Raw genomic sequence first — 18,915 nt, forward strand, 5'->3', positions numbered from 1 at the left:
TGAAGGCCTGCGTGTGTAGAAGTACGTGTCGATACGGCGCTGCCTCGGCTTCTTTGTGTGTGAACGTGTTTCGATGAATGCATGTGAAATGATGCTGAGAGAGGAAGTCGATTTATCAATTGGTCGGTCGGCAGAAAATTAATTGCCATCCATTTCAATTATTAATTGTTTCGGTAGCTTTTCTAGAAAAAGTGTCTGGTTCCAGCGTCTCAGATGTGAGGATTTGCTGTAAACTGAGTCCCTTCTGGTGACTGACTGGTGGATCCTTTGGGCTCTCAGAACTTGTATTGGGTATTCAGGACTTAATTATTTGACATTTTAAAGACTAAATAAATGTCAAATTAATCAAAACAGTCCCACAGCGGTGCTTTGAGCTAACATGCTCACAGTGACAATGCCAACATGCTCACCATGTCCTGTTTTAGCCTGTTTGATGGACAGGTCCTAGTTTTGCAGGTTTTTAGTCATATACCCAAGTAAAATTAAAATTTTACCCCGATAGCACTTGAAGATGAAAAATCGGAATTTATGGTTTAGGGACCTTGAATATATGTATTAAATTTCACAGCAATCCATCCATGATAGCTGTCAGGATATTTCACTCTGAACCACAAATGTGAACTTCATGATGGTGCCGGAGGAAAAGTCAGGGGATCAGCAAAGTTATTAGAACGAATCCTCTGGGGACCATGAATGTCGATGGAAAAACTTCATGGAAATCCATCTAATAGTTGTTGAAATATCTGGATTTAAGTTGTTAACTGACTGAAAGACGGACATTGCCATGCCTGGAGCCATGTCGCTCGCCTTCCTAAAGGAAATCCACAGATTAATCATATGATAAAAAACACCACTTGTTACAGCCCTAATGTGAAACTGCGTGAAGCTACCTCAAAGTGGACAGTCTTTGCTCTCTGTTAGAAATGCTTAACACGATCTGCATGTGCACACGTGTATCTATGTCTGTTTTTCATGTTGCTGCTTAGAAAAAGTACGATTCCAACGAGCAGAAAGAACAGGAGGGGGGAAGAGATGAGAGAGACAAGAGATTTAAAGAGTAAGAGGGTGAGAGGCGATCAATAAAACTGTTTTTGTGGACACTGCTGTTCGACTCAGTCGGCATTTTGCCTCTGATGAGCGATTTAAATCATTTTCTATCCCTGCTCTCAATAACTGATAAGCCACTGGCCAAACTTCAATTGGCCTCTGAAAATGAAGGAGCAGGGCACGGCTCTGTTCCCTCTGATGTTGGAGCCGAGGAAGGTGCATCGTGTCGTAAAGCGGGCCGTTTAAATCGCAGCAGGTCTCCCACATAGCTGCAGGCTGGACAACAAGAGCGGTCGCTTTTCCCGCAACTCAATGACAGCAAGATGAAGTGAGGCGAGCTGAAATACGGCACATGATGTGAAGGACACGGGAAGAGCGCCACACGGCATTAAGGGGTGGTGGATTGAGTACAGGGTTAAAGGATGGATGAAATGGGACAGACTGCTGAGACGGGAGCTCGCCTGGCATTATAAATTAGTCAGCGGCACGTTTTAATGCTAACTGTGTATGATGTGGCCCTGGAGAAGAGGAGGCCTCGCTCCCTCTCGTCTACCTATCCCCCATCTCAGCTGCGTCTGAATCTGTGAGGACAAACTGCAATGTGATAACGCGTCTAAATTTAAAAAATGAGCGATTCCATTAAAAAGCTCTTTTTGTCAAGATATTCTTGGCAGCTCAGAGCATACCTATAATAATCAGCGGTGTGTTGGGAAAGGTGCTTCATTTAAATATCGCCATGACCTGAATTCCCAATGAAGGATTAAAATATTTGAAACGCAGGCTGCAATAAAAGCTATGATTAAGTGTGCCCATTTGAACATGAGCCAATTATACATACATGCCAGTGAGTTGTCCAAAATACCTGTCTCATCTAAATGTTTCTCACCTGTATTTAAAAAAAAAACAGAGAGAAACCAAGTGAATATTACATAAAGGTGTGACAGACAAAGTCGGGGCAGATTTGTCCCTTGACTTGGTCGGTGCTGATCACGCACACACAATGACAACTGTCTTCAAATCAGGCGCTATATTAACATCAGATCCCCACGTTCGGCTTCCCAGATCTGCCACAATCAATTGAAACGCTTCATCTGCGGAGGAAGTGCAGAAAAACACAAACTCAATACAAAATAAAAGGCTCGTTTTTGACAAACCTTGTCGGCACCTGGCAGGGTTTCAACTTGACAAAGGGCAGAAATTTCGGAGTGAGATGTTTGAAATCTGTTAAATTGATCTGAGTTCTCCTTTAAGAGACTCGCTTGGCATGGTGAATTGTGTTGATTGGACACAGAATCAAATATAGCAGTTGTATTCACACAGGCAGGAGGATTAAATGGCAATCTAATTACTTAGATCTCCATGAAAACAACCTCTCTGGAGGTGGAGGAACACAAGATAGGAGACAGAAGGAACACACACTGTACGTGGGAAGAATAGCTGTCTATAATATCTATTAGGATTATTCTTTTTTTTTTTTTTTTCTGAGAGTGTCTTTGTGTCAGGGCCAAAACCCTAACTCCTATGTTTATGATGAAGCTCATGACCGGAGTGGACATATGGGTCCATAAATCATTTTAACGCAGCCCGGTAAGGAGCCAGCCTTGCACTCTTCAGCATAATCAATTTGTCCAAGAGTATATGGCATCATCTCAGAGCCCATCCTTAGCATAACAACAGTGCCAGATCAATACGGAGCTGTGGTCTGTGGGTATGGACTTCAAACAGAATACACAAGCTGCTGTTGTCTCCTGTCCTTGTCTGGTCCCACTTTCCTCATCCTGAACCATCCTGAACTTTGCCTTTCTTTCATCCTCCCTCGCTAACTTTCTCAACCTTTTCTCCTGACAGCTAACCGTGTGTGTCCAAATGAACTTGAGGATTCGGTGCTTAATACAACGCGCATGACATTGAGGCAGAATGGGAGAGAAAGGGATGAAAAGATTATTGCAATTCATTCCATCTTGCCAGGTGATGTAATATTTGTTACCGAGAAAGGTGGGGTGGCGAGGGGAGGGGTGGCAAAAAGGAGTCAGGGAGTAAGCATGGGAGACAAATGCAGGGAGACGCTGCAAAGGAGGAAAATGAAACAGACGGGATGGTGCGGAAAAGCCGGGGATTTGAGATGCATTCCACTTATTTCAAGTCCACAGGCATTAAGCCGCGATGCGTCCTGACGCAGAAACCCTGTAATCTCATTTTCCTCACGCTGCATTTATACGGGCTAATGTGCTGATCAAACAGGGAGATATGTTTAAGTGGCTGTGATTAAGGAAGTTGATTGGGGAGGTCCCCGCGACTTGCTATCATTGTTCACAACGGACTACAACTATTTCCCCATTTCATTTCGTCAATAGCTCGCATGTCTCGCAATTAATTCAGAGACGGGGACCCGCAGCTGATCGTTAAACTATCTGATGATAAAACATTCTTTGAATAACACTGTGCTGTGCAAACATAATAAAAGATAATAAAAAAAAATAAAAAGGGAATGGGTATTTAAAAGGAGGGAAAAAATCCAATCTATTGTGCACGGCTATGAAAATCAATTAAGCGTAGCTAAAGGCTGCAGAGCTGATTACATTATAACATATGGAAATTATTGAGGAGCAAGGCTGTCCTACCGCACGACTCTGCTGGGGGAAGATATCTCTTTTTGTGCAAGCATAATGATGTTTCCCAACATGGTGGCCAGCTGGTTACCATAGCTACAAGACGGATCCTCAGTGGGACAGACAGTGCGAGAGGACAGCGAGGACAGTCAGGAAGAGCACATTCACACCCGAGGAAGATAAGGGAACAAAAAGGGAAGGCAGGGTGAGAATGTGAAACAGGCAGACAGAGAGAGAGAGAGAGGACGAGGGAGACGAGGGGAGATAAAGACACACAGGTGTTTAAAGAGGGGGAGAGGGCAGGTGAGAGGTGCCGATGTCGATGACGAGATGACGTGAGAGGTTAGCCTGAGCTTTTTGTTTTCCTCGTGTGTACATTTTTTTTTGTTTTGTTATGTTTCATTTTTGGATGACGGGAAAAGAGAGACAAAAGGGAGTCAGAGCGAGTGCGGGAGAGAGGTTAAAGACCGACGAGGTCCAAAGTGCCGTCTTCAATTTGTTCCGAAGCGACGAGCCTCTGGGGAGTGGCAGCCGGGGGACGGGAAAATGCCAACAGCGCTTCACTTTTCACTTCCAGCTAAAAAAAAAAAAATCAAAATGTGGAGCGACGCGGCAGGCCCCGTGACAGTTTCATCAGGAGATGCTGATAACTGGGCTGGATAGAGACTAATAAATCTTTCATTAAAAGGCCTTTTGAGTATGTTTCAATGATGAGATGATTATCTTTTCACTTCCCAAATGAAATTATGCAGATTTCTTTTTTTTTTTTTTTTTTAAGTGACATTTAAGTTTTCTCGCTATGCTTTCCCCAAGCCACAGGCCACTTTGCCCCCACTCTGTTTGATTTTCCTGGCAGATTGAGGGCTACGTTTCTGTCAAGACTAGCAAATTTAATTAAAGAGTCGACGGCCTCACAAAAATAAACAGCTAGGGCCACAGTTTTGTTCTGAGCGTCATGAATCTACAGGTTGTTCAAATACGTGGGCTGAGGATCTTTGACAGTGTGTGTTCAAGGATTTAGTCTGACTACAATGCAGCTATTGAGCTTTATTAAGCCTGCCTGCTACCTCTGTTAGCGACAGAACACTAATACAGGTAGCATGTGAACCTGAAAGGGCATTCAAATGATCGTAGCTGAATATTACCTTCCAATGTGACATCACACACGGTATCAAGCAGGATAAGTGGTGTAAACAGTGTCAGGTGAGGCGTGTAAACATATCTAATCCAGGAAACTGAGATGTATAAACAGCGTTTCCGCACATGAGCTCAGACGTCAGTGTGAACCTTCATCTTTCGAAAATCATGTCATGACATTTCTGTTTCACTGGGCAGCGTAGCACGAGACACGGCAGAGAGGGAGGGATTGGCGTGCAACAAAGGTCGAAGCACTGAGTCGAACTCGCAGCGTTCTCAACAATGTTTGAGCCCTCTCTGTGGCGACTGCTCTCGTAGGCTAATCCCCGGCCGCCGCCGTTTGTTCAAGATCTGGTTCGACAGCTCAAGTTTAAGCACCGTCGCTGCGGCAGAATTTTACCAGATTTATGATAAACAGTGGCTGTGCCCATCAGAAAAATGACAGTATTGTTTCTTTGCTGCAAACATTTTCCTGACAAGCAGTCTCTTGCAGATGTGCAACTAATGACTCTCAGCGACAGAGATGAAAGTGGCTACGCTGCATCGGCGTCAAACATACAGGTGTTTGACAGCAAATGGATCATTTCTTTTCTGTCTGTTAGATATAAGGACTTGTTTGTCTGCAGTGTGTAGTCATTCTTTGCTCACTTTGATATGATACTTGATTTAAGTCGAAAGGTGGAGTAAGTCATTCAAAACCTGGTTTTTCCATGCAGCCCTGGCTCTGGAAATCAGCAACAGGTGGCATTCGTGCACAAGACAAAGGTAGATCAGGCATGCTAATGTTGCTAAGATTACAATATCAATGATTTTCGGATTGACTCACCCCACCTTTAAACTTAAATTTAAGCCTGGTGTACACGTTAAAGAGGACACCAATATCTACAGCAAGGAAAATAAGAAATGAGCTACACAAGCAATCCTAAAATAATTCTTACGTGACTGTATAGTCAGTCTACAGAGGCATGAACCCAAATGCAACCATACGAGTGCTACGATCTGAAATGCACTGATGATGTACAGCACACTCTCAAACGCAGAAATTGAAAATACATCTAATGCTCGTACCAATAAAAATAATAGTTGTTTTTAATCAGGTTTAATGGCTGTGTGTCCATGCAGGGCAATTATCTGAAGCCGTGGATGCACAACAACAAGAGTCTCAGCAGCATTAGAGGCTTATACTGAAGAGCAGGGAAAATCCTATCACTGTTAGAGTGTATCTGTGTGTGTGTGAGAGAGAAGCACACAAAACTGACACAGCATTAAGCTACAGTGCTTCCCCAAAGATGCCCAAAAACTGGTAGAGATCCGTCTTTCTGTGCCTTTACACAGTATTAACTGAAGGTTTTTTAAGAGATGAAAAAGGCACAATGAGATACTCAGTATACCGCTTCACCAATGACACCAGCACACGCTCATTACGCTCTGACAAACACAGCCATTGATCACAGGATCCTTTGATGCTGCCTTACGACAGTTACTTGAGCTGAAAGAGCCTGTTAATTTTGCAGCCTGTGAATAGCGTTTAATATCTGAGCTCGTGTTTGACTTCAGAGGACATCGTGATCTTGTTTTGCGTCATGACCCTGAGGGCTGTTCACACATGTTGTTGTTCAGTTCCCTTGGGTCTGACCAAAGGAAAGCTCCATTATCCAGAAGTGGCAGCAAAGTGCATTTATAGGGAAAAAAGGGACAAATAAAAGAGAGCATCGTTAAAGGAATCAGGAAATGCAAGACATTAAAATGATGAAATCCAAAGCAGACTGGATAAAGCAGGATAAATTACACAACATCAGGTAAAAGCATGTTTGTAGCTGAAGGTTTTTAGATGGAATTTAAAATCAATTTAGATTGTTTAAGAGCTGATTCTGACCGCTACTGCTCAATCAAACTTTGAAATGCCGAGGATTTTCACAAATGAGAGAAGCTTATTGGCAGACTTAAGGGCAGGTTCTGGGGTGTACAGGCAGCTAAAGAGGTCTGAAATACACCCTGCAGCCAATTCATTTGTGATACACAAAACTGAGACCAGTGCAGGGTAAAAAAAAGGGCTGTTTCCTGGCAGCTGCTTTGCTTTGGACCAGCTGTATGCCAGCGAGACTCTGAATAGTTTTAGCAAAGGGAGCTGCAGCAGGCGAGGTGAGACAATATCAAAGCATGAGCGAAGGTTTTATTTTGGAGATATTACTGAGCTGAATGAGACACCAGGACAAATCTCGTTTCCCAAGTGTCAAAAAGTAATTTGGAGCAAAAGCAAAACATAGACATTTCTTGTGCAGGAGCTTTGGATGAAGGCCTGCAAGGTTTTCCTGAAGTTTAATATATCGAACAGAGAGGCAAAAGATTGATTGATGCCTTTTAGTTTTACGTTCCATTCCAGGTTCATGCATATCCACAAATTTTGGTGCACAAATGGAGAACAAAGACTTTGAAATATGGAGCCACGTGTTCATTGGCTGAACCAGGAAATTACAGTTTGCTGAAACTGCACATTCAACTGTTTCCACGTGCAAATATCTGCTTGAAATGTCATATTCAACTATACGCAGACGATATGGCTTGATGTCTTGCAAATTCAGTGAACATTACAGCCTGATTCTACTGAATAAGGAATAAGTCCCATTTTGACTCAGTGATACAGAGATTATCATATAGGTCTTTATAGAAAACAACATTTTCAAGGAAGCAATTTATTTTAATGTATTGTCTTTAACCATCCTTTTTACTAGTCTTATTTTATGTATATTTGTGTTAAGCACCCACTAAAAATGAGATGGTTCATCTCAAGGGGTTCACCCTTCTAATAAATATGATGCAAACGTGCATGTGCGTATGCAAACTCAAACACAATTCACACAAAGTGAGGTGGATTTACACCAGAGTGATTAACAGCCTGTGATTTATTGCTAATAGCTGCAGTGTTCTTGGCCTTGGCTAAAGGCCTGAGTCAAACAAATGCAAAGTGCTGAGTGTCTGGTTCAGCACCCAACATTCACTTGAGTCACTGTCAGACACCTACGTTTATGTCTGTTCTATTCTAGTCACTGTCAAAAGCATGCAAGTCCATACAGTGATAAAAACTGCCATTGAAATGTGCATGAAAAAGCACTGCCCTCAAATCTTTGTGTGTATATACGTACCTATACGCCTGCACCTATAGCTCACTTGCAGCACAATCATTACCAACATCCAGTGCTTCTTTTGATGGAGTTCTATTCAAAGCACACTTTATGAAGAAGTCAGTCAAAAAGATGTCTTAGTGTTGCAGTGGGCAATCGTTACCGATGCCTTGTATTTCAAACAGAGCAGGCAGTTTACTGCCAAGATCACCTTGACACTGCATAATTTCTCACAGTGGTAAATGTTAGCCAGACGAACTGCAGTATTCATGAAGTGGATCCTGCTGCCATTATGTAAGTCTGTCCCTCAGAGTCTCCACCACCCTGACGCTGGTGGCTGGAGGAAGCTTTAGCAGATTAAAGTCCTTTACACTTACCACGGCTGAGGCTGTAATCTGAGGTTCACTTAACAGAACCTAGCAGTCAGATGTGCGCGGGCGTGGGATTACAATGATGGCTGGTCCAGATAAATCCCGTAGCACCCTGGGGAAACGTGGAGTACACCGAGGAGGACAAGACTGCTTGCGGGTGCGTGTACAGAAATCCCGCAAATGAAATCCTTCGGCATCCCCATCCTCCATTACCCCTTGCCGATGTTGTAATATTGTGCAGGGATCAAAGCAACATGATATTAACTAAAATCCTAAAAGGCTCACATCAATACCACGGCTCTGATCTCAGTTTTAGCAAAGCAAATGATCTCCGGATGAACACCCCCTCCACTGACCCAGCGCTCCTCACTGGGAAAAAATACTAATGGGCTTCCCTCTCGCTTTATGAATCACAATAAGAATGCAAATAATTCTTTCTTCTTCTTTTTTTTTTAAATCGACTGCAGCGGCAGACGCAGCAGCCAGAGTGGCCAGCCAGATGCAATTAAATAAACAATCTAAATTGGGAGATTTTACTGGGAATAGTGATGAAGTAAGCGTGGAATGTAGGTCGCCCTACCAGGCTGAGCAGTGCTGTGACAGATGCTTGTGCAGGGGTCAAGTGAGAACAGGCCACAACGTAGATACTTAAAATGGCTTGAGGGGGAGTGGAGAAGTCAAAACATGTCAACATTACAAGAAGCGCGAAGGGGAAAGAAAGCCGGAGTGGATGCAGAGTCTATGAAGGATGAATAAACACGGTAGAAGCGTCGAATAAAAGCCAGCATTCAAATGATGACCAGGTTTGTTCAAAGAAATAAAGGCTGACTCAAAATAAAATAAATAATAAGGAGGGAAACTTTAAATAACTGGTACCTGAACTACATGACTAATTCACCCTTTTCAATTCACATTTGCACAACATTTATTTAATCAGTACAATAACATGGCAGTGCTATACTCCTGATTCTATTGCTGTGAATTACTAGAGAAATGCTGTTTCATTCATTCTGATCAATTCTGCAAACCTTTTACCGTAAAAGTGGAAATGGGAGGGATTATCGCTGCCTCGTGGGCTTTAACGTGAGCGGCGATGATCCTGTTTGGTTTGCATTCACGACAGCAAGCGGCAGCAGCAAATTAAAAGCAGTAGGAAAATCAGAAAACAGGGAGGCTGTCCAGTGAAACGTGTGACAGATTATGGCATTGTTCACAGCAACTGGACGAGGTGGCGTTAACAGCTGCACGCAGCATTGAACCACAGTTTGAGCTGATTGCATGCCTGTCTGTTTCTTTGCTGCAGCGTGGAGCTGGACTTCAAGCAGCAGGAGGACAAGCTGCAGCCGCTGATGAAGAGGCTTTGCCCTACGGAGGACGGCCACTTCGCCCCCCTGCCTTACCCCCAGGAGGCCTTCACCTCCACCCCGAAACGCAAGTCCAAAGCTGACTCCAAGAAGCATGCTCGCTGGAAACTTTGGTTCCTGTGAACACACAGGACCGTCTCTTCCCCCTTCACGACGCGCAGGATTAATGCGCGCGTCCGGACGTCCATACTTGTTTGCTTTATCCATCGTCCTCCGTTTTGTCACTTGGCTTTTTGTAGACCTGGTAACCAGTGTTAATGGAGAGCTCCACCACCGGATACTGAACCCCCTTCTCAGAGATGACAGGATGTGTAACGGGACACAAGAGTGGATTCCATGGAAAATTCAAAATGTCATGCTTACCAAAAATGGATTCAGAGTTATTTTGAACTAACTTCTTCAAACAGGGTGTGAAATCACACCAGGGCAACATACTTGGAGATCAGAAAGGTGAGATGACGAATTTGATTTCCCTCTATTTGCATATATTTTTCTAGCTGACGCCTACGGGGTTCCTATCCTATGATAATGGTTCAGCGACCGTCACATTTCTATTCGCCAGTCGGGACTTTGTCTTTCTTCCCTGCCTCCAGGAGAGGCTGGCAAGTCAACCCAACGCTCTGAGGTCTACATCAACAGCATATCACCGTACTGCAAAGCACAATTAACACTGTTCAGGATACATTTTCTCCAGAATAACTAAAAAGAACTATTTTGAGTATTAACTCACACATGTAGATCACCTACTAACCCTGACAGGTTGAAGACTTTCATAATATCTAAAAGAAGAGACCTAAAGGACAAAGAAGTGACAGATGTTTATTGGAATTCTATGATCAACTTTCTATCCATCGCTAAAATGTCTCCTTGAATCAACTGACTTTGAAGTAAAGAATGAATAAATAACACTTATTTTCTTAATAACATTTGCAAAGTTAGACGTCAATGTACTTTTTTCTATATAAATACATATATATATATATATATATCTATATACATTCACTTTAAGGTTTAGTGGAATATATTTATTTGAGCTGCTGTGAAGGGGGCTGTGCATTTCAAACACTACAGTGCGAAGGAGGTCGATCATTTCCGATTATTAATTCCTTTTCATACGTCAAACTTTGTTCTTACTAACCTCACTGACTGAAACCCAACACCCTAAAGAAAAGAGGGAATCCATATAGTCAAATTTCATAAGTGTGAAACTGCAGAGAGTTCTGGCTCAACACAGAAAACAAAGTTTAAAGATCCTTTATTGTTTCAGTCACAAAACCAAGTATAATAAATAACGGCGGTTCTTAGCACATGTGAGAGGTAACAGAAGATAGCTATGATTGTATTGCTGCAGTATCCTGCATCAGCTACCGCGAACGTCACTAAAACCAAGCCAGAGAGACTGAATGTGCCACTTCTGATCACAACCAGGGCTTCTACAGTGCAGGGTGGCAGGCGTGTAGCCTCGCATGCTTTTTACAACCCTCGGATTTTGCAGGATATTTTCTAGCTTTTAAAGAAACAATTTTTAAAGAGAATTACAAAAAGTTGGTTTTTTTCCTCTCCTGCCCCCTTTTTTAAAAATTGCTAGCTCATGCTCATTGCTTCCCATCTATTTGACTGTAAAATAAAAACTCATGTAGTGACTCCATACAGGGTTGAAATACTATGTACAGCCAAAATAATATTTGCATTTACTATATATAAATATATGTTGTATAGCATCAGATAGGGCTAATACCATTTTAATGAGTGGGAAAGCAGCCAATACCGAAAAGAAAACATTACGTCCTGCAGGAGCAGAAAACAGAAGTCGCTCTCAAAGCCAAAAACACTGCCCCAAAAGACAGGAAGTGTGCCAAAGTGGTTTCAAGGGCATAAAAGAAACGTCTTTATCTACTGTCACAACAATACCTTGCAAACTACTAGATATCACTGGTTTGACTTTCACGAGCTCCAACATGCTGCTTTCTGTTGGCTACATGTGATTCACACCTCCACTCTTGTACATGCCGGGTTGGTTTCTTTCAGTAGTTACGCTGTAGCATCAAGAGAGAAGTAGATGTTTATCTGTACCTTAAAGAAGTGCAATTGATTTATTATGTGCAATACTGTGTATTTTCTACTGTTTTTTTAAAAAAGAAAAAATAAAGATATTTAATATGCAAAATATGAAAAATAAAAACAGACATCTACAGAGCTCTCAAAGCCTGGAGGGAGACCGAGCATCATTTGCGTAGCACAGCGAGTAGAACTGTAGGACGTCACTGTCATTAAGGGCAACGGTTGGCTCGCCCAGATGACGAAAAAGAGATCTCACGCTATGTAGCTGTGGATTATGAAGTCTGAGTGCAGTCAGTGTCACTAATTCTGTTAAATTAGGCTGCATTTGAATTTTTCAAGTGCATTTTTTTCAATGCTGTAAGCAGGGTTTCCGTTATCTGGTAATTACAGTTGTTTTTATAATCTAGGACAGCTGAAGTCCAACGTATTTAAATCTCGCTGGCCATAATGAGTCCCATCCCCCTCGCTCCCCTCCTGATATTTTCACATCTAACACATCTAAGCCAAACTGATTGGTGGTGACTGTCGGAAGAGTGGAAAGCCAAAGCAAGAGGGTTTTGTTGAGTCGTACTTTGTTTCTGTTGAGTTTGAACGAAGTGTATTTTACAATGATAAAATCAATGGTTTTGTAAAGGGAGTCCGGTGGCTTTGGCGAGAGCGATATGGTGATTGTATCTGGTTAGACAAAAAGGATTTTACTCTTTAACAAAAAGGTCTATCTCTTTAGGAATCCTTTCAATATAGTTTCCAGACTCTTAGAATAACAATCTGAGGCTGTCAGTGGCAAAAACAAACACTTTTAGTGGACGTACTTTGACGGCGCGTTAACACCCGGAGGGATCACGTTGAAGCCTGTTTTGTCGCTGATGACTGCAGCGCTCTCGCTCAATACTAGACAAGTTCCCAAAGTTGTTGTCCCCATTAGTCACAGCTACTATTTAACTGGAATCTCTCCCATTTATCCTGGACACTGAAGTCTTCAAGGCCATTTGGACCGGCAGCACACCACAAACAAAATGTCATTAACTTCAACTGCACTGGGGCGTCATCAGATAACCTGACGTGAAGAAAAGTACAACTGTCTGCACAGCTGTTTCTATGGGATAAGTAAGGATTGCTTTTTTGTCATTTGGGTGAAGCAACCCCGTCATTTAGGACTTCACTTAGGCTTAGTTTGGAAAAACTCTGTAATGCAAAAACTCTGCAATCTTATGTGATGAAAAGCAGGAGATAAGGAAGAAACTCTGCCTGAATCAGCCCTGCATCTCTTTGATGTAGTGAGGTGGCACAACACGAGAGCAGAATACAACAGAGGGATAAGCAGCAAAGGGCTTCTGGTGCAGGAACTTGCCTTACAAGCCGCTTCTGATACAAAGCTTACACTCACAGCACAGTTCTCGCCCCAGTAAGCCTTACTTTAATGCAATCTATGGACTTTCGAGCACGTTCGCCCACTGGTGTGCATGCGTGCACCTGCTCGGTGTTGGTGTAAACCAGCAATGAGGTGATTCTATGAGGTAAACTGGGGACAAAGCTCTGAGTAAATGCCCCAGAGATGCAGAGTCACCCCTCAAATGGATGCATGAACCAATGTTGCTCGAGGGCAGCACCGCACCTGCCTCCTCTGTGGCCACATCCACGGGTCTTCCCTCAGGTCGCACAGTACTGTGGGTCCAAACAAGACACCAACTGCACCTTCACATCTTGCATTCGTACACCCCATAACTGCGGTGCTCCTGCGGTTTGAAGGCGGTGAGCATCACCGCTTGAGTCCCAGCGGTTTTCACACAGCGTCGACAGCGAGCACACGTCTGACCGGAGCTGTTGCAGGGTCAACAAACCCGACAGAATGCTCAGTCAAAGTTTCAGCACAGGAGAGGAGAGGTGCAGCGAGTGAGTGATAAGTGCATGTTTGAAGCATTATGATGCAGTGCCATATCTCACTATGCTTCTCTTCTGTAAGAGCTCTGCAGCAGTCTGGCCAGCAGGAGAGAGATAGAGAGGGGGAGGGAGAGAGAGGACGGAAAGAGAGAAGCAAGGAGATGCTGAGAGAAATATTCAGACAGAAACTGACACAGAGAGATAAAAAGAGTCGATGATACAGAGCGCCTAAGATGCAGGAGAGGACTCTGATCTGAACAGACGACATTGAGGTGGCTTTGTTGCAGCGGATTCGGTCAGTGAGTGCATGCAGCAAAGAATGAGCTCCAGCCCTTGTAGTCGGTCAGCCCCATACTGTCAATCAATAACAGAGTCCTTGCTCTGCAGCTTTCCACTCATTCTTTCTGCACACTGCAGGAAAATCACAATAACAGTAACCCTCCACACAACCTGTTGTCGGTTATTCCTCAAAACTACAGCTAAGAGAAGTTCAGGAGGTCATTGAGACAACATTAGTGAAAAGCCAAATGCTTGTCTCTTAGGTATAATACATGACGAATTTTAAATTTTTAAGTGTTTAGGTGCAAAATACACAAAGGTCAGTGTGGCTAATGTAACTGAATAAGAAAAACACAAAGGCTTGTCTCACTGCTTTTTGTTGCAGAAGACAGGTTTGTAACACGCTGATTTCTCCAGCTGCAGCTTCTTTTCGGTGTCTTTCTGCAGGGTTCATCCTGACGCTTGAACTAGAGGAAATGTAATTCAAGGGCATAAAGGCAGAACTTGGTAATTTCAGCAGGGACAGCCAAAATGTTTCTGCTACCATCCTAAAGTAAATGTATTCACGAGGTCTCATCTCAACCTGTGTGAGGGTGGACATGAATATAAAAGACGCAGCCTGCTGGGATGTCCAACGAGGCAAATGTGCGGCGATGCTGTGTCTAAGTTGCTAACAGGCGTAGCACTGCAGTGACAACACACAACAAAACAGACGCCCCCAAGCCGTCACTGTGATCATTCTCATCAACATTCAGTGTCCACCACCACCAGGAGCGAGGAGAGAGGAGAGGAGGGGAGAGAGAAGAGAGGGAGAGAGAGGTGGGAGACAGAGTAGAACGTTAATGCATAAATCTAAATGTAAGAGGCTGCCACTCACAAGAACAAGGTCGGTGGTTGGCTGCGGTGTTGTGTGAGCAGCAGCGCGCAATCTGCCTGCAGAGTAGGCAGCAGTACCTAGCGGTAGCAACAGCAGTCCTCTGATTAGAAAGCGACGACACTTCTAGTAGCGCTAACTGGGTCTCATAGCTGTTAAAAATTCACACCCTCCTTATTGATGACTAAATAGTGATTTGGAGACGTGAGTGAGTAAAAGAGTCGCAGTGCATTCGGGAAGACAAAGCTTTGATGTGACCTCTAACTCCCACTGGGTAAAAGGACATTGCACACCAGTGTTAAATATTATGCACACACTTAGAAATGTCAAGGCAGTCAAGTACAGCGGCTGGCTACCTATAGAGGCAGCAGCTGACAAAAGGCAGGGGTCAGCAGGGACAGAAAGGCAAGCTGTGTATAAGGGAGTGAAGTAAGACAGAGGGCAGCTGCAGCACATGTATACTAAGCTAATAGTTTCAATAAGGGCCACAGGAGGTCATGGGTAGAGCAGTTTCATTAGAAGGAGGCCGGTCTGCCTTCATGCCATTCAGCAGCCACTCAATGACGACATTTCACCTTCGCCGCAGCGGGGAGGGACGCTGAAAGGGATGCACTTAGTGTAATACAGCAGAGAGAAGGCCTGCATGTGCTGTCTTCCTGAGTGTTGATAGCCTTTTAGACAAAGTGGAAGGTAAGTTCCAGATGTGAAATACGTGATGAAAGGAGCCCTTCAGCAGTGAAAAACGACAGAGGGAACAATGGCAGCAGTGGACGAGGAGTGAGCCGCAAAGGCAGCTGGCGCAAGTTGGATTTTTTTCCATATCCGACTTTCCAAACTCTCTGACCACGAGCCAAGCGGGACGATGGAGAGCCTGTATGTCTGGCATTAGAAAGGAGAGACTGGAGAGCTGGAGAGGGAGAGTAAGTGGAAGTCCTAGACCCCCTCCAGGCAGCTGGCTGGGAGAGAAGGGGCAGCAGGGAGGCCTGAGCTCCACTCGCAGCTTCGTTAGCTTTGCATTATGTAATGCAATGCTGGCAATCTTATACCGCACAGGGCTCCCCATTTATGCTGTTACAACATGGCTTGGTGCGGCACTGAAACACCTCTAAACAGAGGGGGAGGTGGAATAAAGAGAATCTCGACGACACAAAATCACTTTACCGCAACCGAGAGAGAAAGGAAACGTGAGAGAGAAAGAGAGGAACGAAGAAGAGAGGAGGAGGAGGAGGAGGAGGACACAGGGGACAAAGCAGGAGTGCTGCGGACGGATCATACCCCTGTGACATAACACGCAAACACACAGCGGATGATTAGTGTGTGATAACTCTGGCTACAGTTGGCTTGATTAAATCACTCTCTGCTGGTGTGGCTCTGCGACTGCTAAAACAAGCCGATAAGCCTCCATTTAAACAGGTGATGCCGTTTTCCTGCTGCTCCACAGACGAAGAAGGGCGCTGTGCCTGCACACACACACGCCATAAATAACCCGAGACAGGAGGGGAATAAATGCTACGCCAACCACTAACGGTATCAATGTAATCATTCAGAATCATATGACTCCCCCATTCTCCAGTATATTCTTACCTCTTTTTAAATGGGCTATAAAAGTAGCTGTAAGTGCCCTCAGAGGAACCTAAATCATAAAACTGTGTGTAAAAACCACATATGTTTCTATGTCACAGGCTCCATGCAGCTCTAATGAATAAAAGCATCACCAGGATGCAGAAGAACAAGTCAAAGAATACAGAAGTTGACATTTATTGGACTCTCAGGACTCAGGCAGACAGCACATTTACACACTGACTGATGAGAGCACCGAGAATCGGAAATGTTCGTACGAGCGAGGGATCGCGCACACAGACGGGCGAACGCACACGTGAAATAAATCATGAAGCAGCAAAACCGAAGGCACACAAACAGCTGGCTGGAGAACAATATGAGCAAATCAAGCCGCTCTTCGATGGAGGTCGTGTGAAAGCATTCCGCCATGGCAGACCTGACCTTTAATGATAGCTTTAGAATGGGATTGGAGTTGCAGTGGGCCTGTGGGAGTTGAGATGGTTGCGGTACAGGGGCCTCTAAATTGGAGTGTGTGTGCCTGTGTGTGTGTGTGTGTGTGTGTGTGTGCATGCGTGAGCGAGCTGTGGGCAGAGAATCAGACAGACTTACGATGTGAGGGGAATCGCGGCCCATGGAAATGACCGTCCTGTTGACAGTCCTCAGCAGCTTCTCCATGATGATCTGAACGTGCCACTGGGTGGGACCCTGCAGGAAGCAACAGACACGCCTTCAGGACATTCAAACGCTTATTTTGTGATGACACGTACTCGAAATTTTAGTGCGTCCATCCTCCTACAACCTGCTGTTTCTCCTTCAGTTCCAAGTTTCCTTCATTTCCCCAAATGCCTATAAACACGTCCGACAGAGCAGACATTATTTGCATGAGTCATACTGCACATAAAGCTGCGTTGAGAGCATTAAAGGCAGAAAGCAGAATTACCGCCTTGAGGTTGTACTCATCCGCCAACCAGTTACAGTTTCCATCCACGTCTGTCCGCACTCAAATAATATGTGTAGTGCAGAGTTTAATCAAAGGTATTAAGTGTATTTTCTGGTGAATTGGAGGTTATCACTATAGTGACGTGTATGATTATAGTGAATCATTTCCAGTGAGAAACATGCTGTCTTCACTGAGAGACTGCTTCTCCAGAGGAGTGCAGAGGACTGACAGAGAGCTTCATCATATGGTGCAACGACAATCACCTGAAGATCAATATCAGCAGGATCAATGAGCTTGTGGAATACAATGCTTCAAATATGGAAGCTGCTGCATAGAAGTAACAAACTGTAAAACGTGGAGGCTTCACACACATCTTCAACCCTGCAGCACAGAAGGTCTGAACAATCAGCACAGTTTCAAGGTGGACGCCCAAGATTAGTGTCACCAGTTCAGGATCTGAACATGTGAAACATGGTCACAGTCTCGCCTTCTGTTCATGAGTTATGGTCTTGATTAATGGCTGGAAAAGTGTTATTTTATCCTGTATATGCAATTTTGTCATAATTAGCATGTCAATTCTTGACTTTGAGTGGTCATAATGACCTTTCAGAAGGGTTAGGATCCTACTGAGGCCACTTCTTATTCAAACAATGGCTGCTCCATCTGTTTTACATTTGAAAGGACAAACTGAAACCTCAATTCTGACATGCTGGACATCAAAGGTCTCCGCGTACATTTAAGTCTGTCTTTCTACAAATGCACTGCCACAGAGTGAGAGCCACTTCAGGAAGGTTACAAAACAAAGAACAGGTTTGTCTTCATCAAAAGAAACGGAAAATTTTCACGCCGCTCTTCAAAAACTTGAAACCCTGAAGATGCTCTGAAGACATTTTGTGCTGAGAGACCTGACCAATATGACTGATACTGCCAAAATGAATTTATACATAGCAAACCTTTGCCTCCGCAGAGGGAAACACCCATGGGGCACCGTTGTCATAAGCGGGCCAATTTTCCTTGGACTTGCTTATAAGCGAGTTCGGGCGAGCTCGGGCTGTTTCTCGCCGTCTCTACCTGTCTGTGGGGCGAATCATCTGAGCAGGCCGAGCTCTGCAGCATCAACCTAAACCTTCAATAATTTACCGAGCTCTTTCTGCGATTGGAGGACTCGCACGCTCCCGGTGTGTGCACATGCGCAGACACACAGACGTTTACAAAATCACAGAGGGGCTCTAAGGAGAATAAACTATTTGAGGAGGGAGATTCAGATATTGGCTTCAAACGCAGCATGTGTGACATTTTTTTTTCTAAGCTAAAAATCGAGCTACTCAAGGGGAGAATATACAATCAGATCCTCATTTCTAACGAGGTATAAGTCGTTTGAGAACTCAGAAACTCGAATGGACGGAAGCACCCGCAGCGGTTCTCTTTGCTCGTGTGTGAGCATGGAAGTGTGCAGTGTGTATGAAAGAGAGGGCGAGGCAGGGAGAGGAAGCAGCAAACCCAGAGACGGAGAGAGACCAGCGTGAAAGGCAGAGCGAGTGGGAGAGGTGGATAATCCTGAGCGGAGTGGAGTGTGGGAGGCCAGGCCGTGGTGATCAATGGCGAGGGGAGTCTGAGAGGGCCCGGGGGAGGACACTGGGAGTCTGAGCATGGAAGAGGATGAAACACAC

At 44.3% G+C, this 18,915-nt stretch overlaps 2 protein-coding genes across 4 annotated transcripts in view; one reads left to right on the plus strand and one right to left on the minus strand.

Moving 5' to 3' along the window:
- The window catches only part of insyn2a (inhibitory synaptic factor 2A), a 30,867-nt gene extending 19,025 nt beyond the window's left edge, over positions 1–11,842 (plus strand). For both annotated transcript variants that reach the window (XM_076759721.1, XM_076759722.1), the window contains one exon: positions 9,590–11,842. In XM_076759721.1, the coding sequence (XP_076615836.1) occupies positions 9,590–9,773 (184 nt within the window). In that variant the 3' untranslated portion in view covers positions 9,774–11,842. The remainder of the gene's footprint in view (positions 1–9,589) is intronic.
- The window catches only part of dock1 (dedicator of cytokinesis 1), a 173,519-nt gene that overhangs the window by 89,983 nt on the left and 64,621 nt on the right, over positions 1–18,915 (minus strand). For both annotated transcript variants that reach the window (XM_076759720.1, XM_076759719.1), the window contains exon 27: positions 16,915–17,010. In XM_076759720.1, coding sequence (XP_076615835.1) covers positions 16,915–17,010 — 96 coding nt within the window. The remainder of the gene's footprint in view (positions 1–16,914; positions 17,011–18,915) is intronic.

This window comes from Chaetodon auriga, chromosome 20 (genome assembly GCF_051107435.1).
Source record: "Chaetodon auriga isolate fChaAug3 chromosome 20, fChaAug3.hap1, whole genome shotgun sequence".
In the NCBI taxonomy this organism is placed as follows: Eukaryota; Metazoa; Chordata; class Actinopteri; order Chaetodontiformes; family Chaetodontidae; genus Chaetodon; species Chaetodon auriga.